The 10,801-nt window shown below is 42.7% G+C and overlaps 2 protein-coding genes across 4 annotated transcripts in view; both read left to right on the top strand.

Annotated features, from left to right (window-relative positions):
• arfgef3 (ARFGEF family member 3) overlaps positions 1-7,743 on the top strand; it is an 88,286-nt gene extending 80,543 nt beyond the window's left edge. The window contains exons 45-46 of the mRNA XM_084076174.1: positions 1,455-1,607; positions 3,109-7,743. Of these exons, the coding sequence (XP_083932300.1) occupies positions 1,455-1,607; positions 3,109-3,300 (345 nt within the window). The 3' untranslated portion in view covers positions 3,301-7,743. The remainder of the gene's footprint in view (positions 1-1,454; positions 1,608-3,108) is intronic.
• Positions 7,744-9,312: 1,569 nt separating this feature from the next.
• Positions 9,313-10,801, top strand: part of cox20 (cytochrome c oxidase assembly factor COX20) — a 9,306-nt gene continuing 7,817 nt past the window's right edge. For all 3 annotated transcript variants that reach the window (XR_014602084.1, XM_084076383.1, XM_084076384.1), the window contains exon 1: positions 9,313-9,385. Coding sequence is in view for 2 of the 3 variants with exons in the window: in XM_084076383.1 (XP_083932509.1) it covers positions 9,362-9,385 (24 nt within the window). In the remaining variant the exon portion in view is untranslated. The remainder of the gene's footprint in view (positions 9,386-10,801) is intronic.

A 10,801-nucleotide genomic window follows, 5' to 3' on the forward strand; every position in this document is an offset into this window, starting at 1 on the left:
AGAAATACTCTGTTACAAGTAAAAGTCCAGATTTAAAAAATGTACTTGTGAAAAAGTACTGGCCTCAAAATGTACTTAAAGCACCAAAAGTGAAAGTACTAAAATGTTTGAAAATAGCAGATCTACAAGCTCACAACGGGTCGCGTCGCAATGCGACGCGTTGTGAGCTTGTAGATCAGCTATTTTCAATTAGCCTAGGTATAAAATAGGGCTAGAAGTGGTTAATGTATGTTTTATAATGTAATGATTTATATCTGAAAAGTAACTATTAACTAAAGTTTTCAAATAATTGTCGTGGAGTAAAAGTACAATATTTGCCTCTGAGATGTAGTGGAGTAGAAGTAAAAGTATTGGAAATTGGAAATACTCAATTAAAGTACAAATACCTAAACATTTTCCTTAAGTACAGTACTTGAATCGATTACAACTACTAGTAACAAAGGTAGACGGATGCAAAATGGTCTCCGGAAAGTACACTCACATTTATATTGTGAGCTTAAAAATAAGCTAAACTACGGCGCATTTTATAACAGTGGCGTGCACAGACATTTTAAGGGGCAGGTGCTCAAGTAAAAAAAAAGGGCACCTTGCGCGGCGCCTCTACACCTATACCTCTTTGCCAAAAATAGCCGATCTACAAGCCCACAACGCCTTGTTGTGGGCTTGTAGATCGGCTATTTTTGGCTAAAGTTCTCCTCAGAAAAGGGATGCTAGGTTTCGAGTGGTTATGGTAAAAAGAAAAATCATATCACATAAAGATTTGGCGGACCCCCTGTAGTAACTCTGAGGACCCCCTAGGGGTCCCGGACCCCCTGTTGAAGACCCCTGCTGTAAACTGAAGAAAAGAAAAACTTTTTTTTTTCAAAAGGGCACTTCTGGTCAAGAGGGCAAAGGGCAGTTGCTCTAGCATCACCTAGAGTCTATCTGTGCACGTCCCTGTTTTATAAGGTAGGCCCTAAAATTACAACGCCCTCGATCGCGGCCTGAGTTATTTTGGGGGGCGAGGCTTGCGGGTTCCGGGCCGCCTGATGACGCGGATGACCTGAGGTCCTCTATTCCAGTGGTTCTCAAACTTTTTCATGTCAAGGACCCCCAAAATGATATGTATTTGGCCGCGGACCCCCATCTCAAAATATGTTGTTCCAGGGACCCCCAGAAGCAAGTATTTGAGTTACAAATGTTGGCTTTAAAAAATATATATTCAAAGATTTGCAAAAAAATCACAACTTTTCAAAAATAGCAGATTTACAAGCTCATAGCGCGGCACTCGGTGTCGCGCTATGAGCTTGTATATCTGCTATTTTTGAATAGCCAAAGTATAAAAGGTCATAATTATTGTGATGCCATATTAACACATTTTGTTGGGTACCCCCTGGAACCTCCTCAAGTACCCCTGGGGGTCCCCGGACCCCACTTTGAGAACCATGGCTCTATTCTATCCTCCTGTCCTCTAGGTGTTGTTGGAGCAGCAGGCGGGGGTGAGCGGACCCCCGCTGAGACACTCTGTGAGCGCAGGGCCCGAGGTCCTCAGGCAGGACAAGAGACAACGGTCCGGGTCCACCGTCAGTCACAACATCTCCCTGAGAGACACAGAGGCTCAAATACAGGTGTGTGTGTGTGTGTGTGTGTGTGTGTGTGTGTGTGTGTGTGTGTGTGTGTGTGTGTGTGTGTGTGTGTGTGTGTGTGTGTGTGTGTCTGTCTGTCTGTCTGTCTGTCTGTCTGTCTGTCTGTCTGTCCAGGAAAAAAGCTGATCTACAAGCTTACAACGCGTCACAAAGTGATGCGTTGTAAGCTTGTAGATCAGCTGTTTCAGCTTTTTTTAAATATTCGAAAAGGTTGAACATTTTTCGACATGGAACGGTTATGACGAAAAATTATTGCGATTAGACGATTACGTAATAATTGTGACAGGCCTCTAGCGATATAGTAGAATTTGGTCTTGTGCGACTTCCTCCTCTGGACTCCAGAGTTCAAGACCAAGCCCCCAGAACCCAGTGGTTTCATTGAAGCGGAATGGACATGCTGGCCATTTGAGGTACTGCAGCTTGGGCCACTGTCACGAACGAGCGAAAACGGTCTCGACTCACGAGCGTGCGCGCTCCTGTGACGCAAAACGCGTCACAAGAGTGACGCGCAGACGCCCCAAATAGGCCTCGCCCACCACATTTCACAACCCGGGCCATGCGCTGGGTGAGCAACTCAATGCAAGTGGATGGGAGGGGATATGCGGTGCCCTCTCTATTATTTTTTAACTCTATGGTTCAGACCCAAACATATAGGTGTCTGTATCACCTGAAGGGCTTTATTTCTCAACAATGACCTGCTTACCATTCATTAACCCACACATGTTACATAGTTACAAAAAGCAAGTAATACATTAACACAACATGTAACTGGTAGATTAAATCCTGATTAAATATTAATCTATATTATGTTACAGCATTGCCTATTTCTCACCTCAAACGTTTTCAAAAACATCCTTTAGTGTACTGTTTAGCTGAACAATGACGTTGTGTGTTTGTTTACATGACTGGCTTGTTGAACGTGACAAAAGAAGAGACACCGTGGATTTGCTTAATTCATTGGATTCAGGTGTGTTGTGTGCAGTGGTCAAAATAACATACCTCTGAATTCAGTGACTGACCGATCAAGAATCAAGCTTTCAACCAAGCTGTATAATAAACCAATTTAGTTGCTAGCCCGCTGAGAGGAGACATTTTCTACACACTCTTTATTCCTAAATTCCTAAATGAACTGATGCATTGTCACTGTAAGACACACGTCTTACAGGCCTGGGCTACTGCCGTTTTCTCTCTCACTAATAGGTGACTCAGCACCCTGACTCTGTTTGACCAGAATGGAACAGAGCCTTCATTAGTATCATTGGTAACAACTGTGAAGGAAGTAAGAAGACTGAAGAGGCCCAATTTCTTTCCAATATGGCTGCTGTGCATTAACCTGACTTTGCCAGATGGAAGAAGCTTGCGACACACATTTTGTTTCACAGCCTACTTGCATCTGGGACTCCGGTAGCAGAATCGATGCAAGACGGCGTTCCATTCTTTCAAGCTACTTGGCAGGTAATAATATAATATCTTCTTCTTCCAGGCGTGGACCACCATGGTGCTGATGGTGCTGAACCAGGTGCTGATGATGTCAGACTCCTGCTTCCTGTCCCTGCAGCCCGTCCTCTTCCCCTGCCTGAGTCAGCTGACCTGTCACGTGACCGACGCCCGCGTGCGCCAAGTGCTCAGGGATTGGCTGGTCCGCGTGGGACGCCTCTACAACATCGTGGTTTAAAAAAAAAACAGAAAACCAAGCTTGGCGACGGCGTCCGTCGCCGTGTGATGACATCACCGTGCAACGTGGCGAGGTGATTGGTCGGTCGAAACGGGGGCGAAACCTGACGCTGAATTTAACGGATCTGATTGGCCCGGTCCCAATGACATCACCGCGTGACATCATCGACGTTGAGTGATGTCATCGCCGTGTTGGGATGGGGGTGGGATTTCATTGGGGGAGACGCGCCGACGCGACCTTTCCGATTGGCTGATGAAGGATGCAGTGATTGACTATGACATCATGTGACGACGTGCTGAAGACCGATTGGCCGGCTGAGTGACATCAGTGCGTGCGTCCATGATGCGGCAAAGCTAGGCCGTTTTGATTGGTCCGTAGAAGACGTGAGGAAGAAATGGAGAGTTTTAATTTGTTTACCGCTTGAATTGAACCCTACCGTCCCTATTCTGGGGGGCGGGTGAATGGCTATCAGATCCACAAGCTCAAAACGAGTCGCAACGCAACACGTTGTGAGCTTGTAGATTGGCTATTTTCTGCCAAAGAGATTTGGTGTAGACTAGAGTGGGGAAAAGGAAGGGATCAAGTATAGAGCCCTGGTGTACCCCGGTCAACTAAGTGTATTTAATGGAATATTTTATGTTTAGTGGGAAGAATTTGCATTCGTTGTGGCTTTACTCTGGTTGAACATCTACCATTAGAGTAACCGAAGTCCTGACGTCACTCGCTCATCCCCTGGGTCACGGAGGTCATTTCTCCATGAAAATTAACTCATTCGGTGCCATTGTCGTGTAAAATGTCCAATTTTTCCAACGCTCAGAGTGCCATGGACGTGTAACACGTCAAAACCGTGTCTTCAGTGTTTACCGCTAGATGCCGATGTTCCGCAACCTATGAGCCACCATTTAAAGCTCAGACACAGAGAGATCTAGGAGATCACGTGATCACGCGATTTAATGCTCCATCTACTTCCTGGTTAGCGTCTGTGGGAAAATGCCTGTATCTCGAGTTCCTTTTTTTCCCCTGCATTTTTGGCTAGACATGCTAATTTCAACGGCCTGTATAGCAAGTGAACGGCAGGTCGGATTTACTGTTTTTTCTTTCTTTCGCAGAAGCACAGTGAAAGCCCCCGTGATTACATTTTTGTATTTACTTGGCACTGTAACACTGGGTCATCTTGGAATCGTCTCATATAAGAATTGCGGTCCAGAAATAAACAAATTGTCCCGGGGCTATTGTCAGGGAGTCGGCTCTGCATCGTTTACGATAGTCAGTCACTCATATTTGATACAGTCTGTTTCTGGGCAAAAGTTTTATTAATTCGGCGGTGGTGACGTTAGCGGTTTCTCACCGTCGGGTTGACGCTTCATATCCATTTGAGTCAAACCGCCGGGCTTATTTGTTTATTTTTGGAACGCAGTTCTTATATGACGCAATACTAACCTTTCACTGCCAGAGTAAATACATTAATAAACTCACCCACTGCCAGCATTTTTTTTTTTAACCTTTTCAACTGGTCACAGAAAATGTGGATCCATTATGATCCATCGTCGGACCGTGTGTAGACACTAAGAGTAACCATGGCCGTCGCCCAGAGGAAAAAAATGTCACCCGCGAGGTGCCTTTCCATGTCGCAGGGACAATTTTTTTTTCTACCATCAAAAATGCACGTCTTTCCCACCTCCCCAACTGGCCACAGAACATTTATAAACATTATGATCGCTTGTCAGACCGTTGGTAAACACAGAGGGGATCACTGTCCGTGTAACCAAAAGATGTAACCAGAGCTGTCCCTTCGTTTGTTTAGACCATGTTTAAAATAGGATGTCTCGCGAAATACAGTGGAAAAAAAGTCTACTCAAGATACAGCCGTTTCCAGGAAACCAATAAACAGGAAGTGGACGGAGGCGGAAATCTTCGGATGACGTTATTTCCGGATCCGGGTGAGTGGAAAGTGAACCTGATCACTCGCAGAACTTTCACCAGCACTTTCCCGAACTTTCACCCACATCTTTTATAAAACAATTGCAAAACAAAAACTCGCCAAAACTCGTCGTTGGCAGGGTGAGCCATGGCAGAATTCCACGTGTTAACGCATCCATGGCAGTCAAAGAGTTAAACACGTCTATGGGAATTCAGAATGGTGGGGGAGGGGAACGTGACCCGGGTAGGATGGGTAAATTACGTCAGACTCTTCTGTGTTCTGTTAAACTCATTGTTAATGCATTCATACACACATCACAACACATATACTGTACATACATTACATTACACATTGAAGCCCTCCTGCTCAATCTTTTTGTTCTATTACATACAGATACAGACATCTGACCATTTCAAAGGGGCTGGGAAGTCCAAGCTCTTGTCGTGGAATAAAAGTGTGAAATGGTGTCATTTCACACCCGGGCTAGCAATTCAATGGTGGCAGTTCAAGTGGAGACAAAAGAGGCCACTTTGTGTACACTCTCAGAGTCACCGGTCATTTAGCTGGGGGACCCCCAGTAGGAAACCCCATCAAGGACGGCAAAACACTAAGATGTTATTGATAACATTAATATAAAATTATTTATGTAAAAAAATATACATATGTATCATTGTATTTTTTCTTTAAAGCCTTGAAAAATGTATTATACAAGTAGGAAGTTTAAGTATACTGTGTTAGTTCCATTGATCCAATGGATCAATGGAACACACAATGGATTGACTGATCATTAAAACACGGGCCGTCACGTGCGTTCATCCCAAGCCCCGCCCCCAGAACCCAGAGGGAGCAGTGGAGCACATTGGACATGCTGGCCAACCACAGGTACTGCAGCTTATCACAGCTGGGGCCGGACACATGAGCGGGCGAAAACGGTTTCGACCAATTATGGGCTCGACTCATGAGCTTGGAGGTGACGCGAAACGCGCCTCATAGGCCCCGCCCCCGTCACATTGCCCAACCCGGAAGAAGGGGTGAAAAGGGAGTATGCGCTGGGTGAGTAACTCCATGCAAGTGGATGGGCGGGGATTTAACTCTATGGTTCATCCCCAGATAGGTGGTCAAGTTGGTGTTTTGTATAGTGACGCCAGTACCCGTTATCATGGTAGGTGGAGGTCAGAGCTGAACACAGTTTTGACATGCCGGGGATGTCCATATACGGATGGTGTCAGGCAGAGGGGATGTCCATATATGGTTGGTGTCAGGCAGAGGGGATGTCCATATATGGTTGGTGTCAGGCAGAGGGGATGTCCATATATGGTTAGGGTCAGGCAGAGGGGATGTCCATATATGGTTGGTGTCAGGCAGAGGGGATGTCCATATATGGATGGTGTCAGGCAGAATCCTCATATCTCCATATTTCTATTTTTTTTCCCCATAAATGAATGCCCTACTTCGTCATACTACTGTATCACAAAAAAAAAATACTGTTTGTTTTCTCCATTTCCTGAAAAGTAACGATTGTGGACATGTTTATTTATTTATTTATTTACCAGGGACAGTGTACATTAATCAACATTTTCATCTGTAGTCCCTGAATCCACCCGACAGCGACGATATGGATATTTATATCTGCACACACACACACGCACGCACTCACACGCGCACACACACTAACGCACACACACACACACACACACACACATAACTTCAACATAATTAAGGTGTGTTCCCACCGTGAGACAGAACATCTTTCTAGTCGTTTGAATCTCTCCACTTTGGTCATCGCGACGCTAGGTTTAGCATCGCGCCGCTAGGTGCAACATCGCGCCGCTAGATGCAGCATTGTGCCAAAGGCCCATCTTTGCATTGACTTTGACTTTGTATGTAATTGCGCTGCTCAAACAAATATTGTATCTTGCCGTGGGAACACACCTTAAGAGATACAGTACATTATTCACTGACTGACTGACTGACTGACTGACTGACTGATTGCTTGAATGAATGAATGAGATTGTTGACTGACTGACTGACTGACTGACTGACGGAATGACTGTTTTTAGAGATTGTTTTATGTTGAACTGCCCAGTGGAGAGTGTGTTTCCAGTGGAGAGTGTGTGTTTCCAGTGTGTGTAAATAGGACTCATCTATGCTGTTATTATTTAAACTGTACTGACACTGTGTTTGCATGTCGGTCTCTGTTGTGCTTGGCTATATCCATGCTTTCAATTCCTTATTCACACTCAAGTTAATCTCTCTCTCTCTCTCTCTCTCTCTCTCTCTCTCTCTCTCTCTCTCTCTCTCTCTCTCTCTCTCTCTCTCTCATATTCTCTTTCAAGTAAGTTGGAAATGGTTGTTTAACCAAAGTGAAAGAATCCTTTGTTCCCAGATATGATGTATTTTCTGTACTGTATGTGTTGCTATGGTGTTCATTACCGTTAATGGAAATAATGCTTTCAATGTCACAACATAATATATAATGCATTGAATATTTTTTTTTTTGAGATTATGTTTCAAATGTCATATGTCAGTAAATAGTCACACAATGACTACTCTGTGTGTGTGTGTGTGTGTGTGTGTGTGTGTGTGTGTGTGTGTGTGTGTGTGTGTGTGTGTGTGTGTGTGTGTGTATGTGTGTGTGTGTGTGTGTGTGTGTGTGTGTGTGTGTGTGTGTGTGTGTGCGTGCGTGCGTGCCCCTGTGAGCTTGTAATTATACTGAACATTACTTTCATCATTTCTATTGCAGATGGTTTGAATGAAACGTGTCAGTGTTGCTTTTCGGTGTGTTTTCATTGTGTTCTAATGAGCTTTAATGGCAGTCTGACAACATGACCTGAGTTCAGACATGACCAGTCAATCGTTCTATTAAAAGCAGGAACATAACTGATACAGTCTCCAGTTTGATTGTATTTGATTGTGTTGTCTGCTTTTTTTCTGACCTGTAATAAAATAATAATAATAATGATAAATGTTATCATAAACACTGATGCTAACAATGTATACACCCTTCCCTATAAAACAAGACTCTTCTCCCTTCTGGCTCCCAAACTGTGAAACAAACTCCCCTAAGCGGTCCCTTTTTTTATTTATATATATATATATATATATATATATATATATATATATATATATATATATATATATATATATATATATATATATATATATATATATATATATATATATATAAATATTTATATTTATATATATTTAATCGGTGTAAAGTTACTATTTGAAAATAGCAGATCTACAAGCTCACAGCGTGTCGCATTGCGAAGTGTTGTGAGCTTGTAGATCTGCTATTTTCAAATAGCCAAAGCATATATGTAGGTTTAGACTGGTTACACTGATTTAGCTATTTTCTGTTTTCAAAACATCTTGTTTCAAAACATCAAATGTTTTTTTTTCTAAATGACTTATAACTACATTTTAATTTGGAGGTACTTGACATGAAAAGGTTTGAGAACAGCTGGTCTAGAACAGCTCTGACGGTCTTTACAGATTGTAGTGGAAGTGGCGTCACTACTCCACACTGTGTCCGGCATAGATATATCTATGGCAGGGGTCTTCAACAGGGGGTCCGGGACCACTAGGGGGTCCTCAGAGCTACTATAGGGGGTCCGCCAAATCTTTGTGTGAGAGGATGTCTTTTTTTTTTTACATTAACCACTTGAACCCTATTCTGAGGGGAACATTAGCCGAAAATAGCAGATCTACAAGCTCACAACGCGGCGTTGTGAGCTTGTAGATCGGCTATTTTTGGCAAAGAGGTGTAGAGGGGAAAACAAATATAAAAAGTTGAATCTGAAACACAATTTTATACAATATAGAGGGGGTCTCGCTCTTAGCTAGGGGGTCCTTGGGCTGAAAACGTTGAAGACCCCTGATCTATGGTTTCCAGTCTGTCCACACTGAGAAGAACAGCAAAACAAAAAGGAAGCAGTGCACCACCCTGTGGTTCCAACTGGGCATTGCATTGTGCCAAAGTGACCGTTACATATCTATGGTTACATGACGTGCTGCTGTAGTAGGAACGAACCTACCGGAACGGTCTGCGTTTCAGGTCGGACGTTATTACCGGACGGACCACATTGTCACGCACTACGCATGCGCAGAACCCCGTGTGTTCCTGAGATGTGAGAGATGTCAGACTCAGAGGAGAAGAAGGTTTGTTTGTTTATGTTTGAATGTTTGTTTCATATTAACCTTTTTAAATCTTTATGACGTCATTTATACAGTGGTGGTGTTGTTGTTGTTGGTGGAGGAGTGACGTCACTGTCACCTCCTGAATTTGAAGTGTTTTTTATCTGTTTCATGTTGTTTGTCCTCTATTTGCCTTTGTTTATGTTCACTGGTGTAAAGCAGTGGTCCTCAACCAGGGGGGGGTCCCCAGATGAGCGACAGGGGTGGTCCCCAGATGACAGTGAAGTGACAATATAAGGAGTTTAATACCTAAAAATGAAAAGAAAAAGACCATTAGGCTACTGTGTCAAAAGTAATCGGCAAACTAAACTATATTGGTCAAACATGTAATTGGCCAAATTGTCAAATAATAATAAAGAGGCAAAAAATAAAATAATAGCAGATCTACAAGCTCTCAACACCTCGCAACACCAGGCGTTGTGAGCTTGTAGATCGGCTATTTTCACAATGTTTATTTGTGGAATCGAGTCAAACTAAATGTAACGCCTCAACTCCGACAATTCAAAGTGCTTGTCAGGGTGGGGGTCCCCAGTTCAAATATGATTATTTATTTTGGGACGTCTCCAGTCAAATATGATTATTTATTTTGGGGCGTCCCCAGTCAAATATGATTATTTTGGGGGGTTCCCAGTTCAAATATGATTATTTTGGGGGGTTCCCAGTTCAAATATGATTATTTTGGGGGGTTCCCAGTTCAAATATGATTATTTTGGGGGGTTCCCAGTTCAAATATCATTATTTTCGGGAGTCACAGCCTGAAAAGGTTGAGAACTTCTGGTGTAAAGTAACTAAGTACATATACAAGTACTGTAAGTACAATTACAATTTCGAGGTATTTTTTACTTTGCTTGAGTAGTTCTAATTTTCAATACTTTTACTTCTACTCCACTACATCTCAGAGGCAAATATAGTACTTATACTCCACTACAATTATTGGACAACTATAGTTACTTTGTAGATGTTAAACATTATTACAACACGTACATCAACCACTTCAGCCTTATATAGACTTCGGCTCTTTGAAAACAGCAGATCTACAATCTCACAACGCATCGCAAGCTTGTAGATCTGCTATTTTCAAATGATTTTATACATTTTGAAAACATGAAAAGGAGGATTTCTGCATAATAGGTACTTTTACTTTTGGTACTTTTAAGTACATTTTGATGCCAATACTTTTGTACATTTTGAATTCCGGACTTTTACTTGTAACAGTTTTTTTTTTAAACTTTTACTTGTAACAGAGTATTTCTGCATTGCAGTATTGTTACTTTTACTGAAGTAAAACATTTGAGTACTTTTCCCACCACTGTTTATTTTATTTATGTCAGTTATGTTATGATGCTGAGATCTGTGTGTGTGTGTGTGTGTGTGTGTGTG

This window comes from Gymnoscopelus microlampas (assembly GCF_963454915.1).
Source record: "Gymnoscopelus microlampas genome assembly, chromosome: 13".
Taxonomy (NCBI): domain Eukaryota; kingdom Metazoa; phylum Chordata; class Actinopteri; order Myctophiformes; family Myctophidae; genus Gymnoscopelus; species Gymnoscopelus microlampas.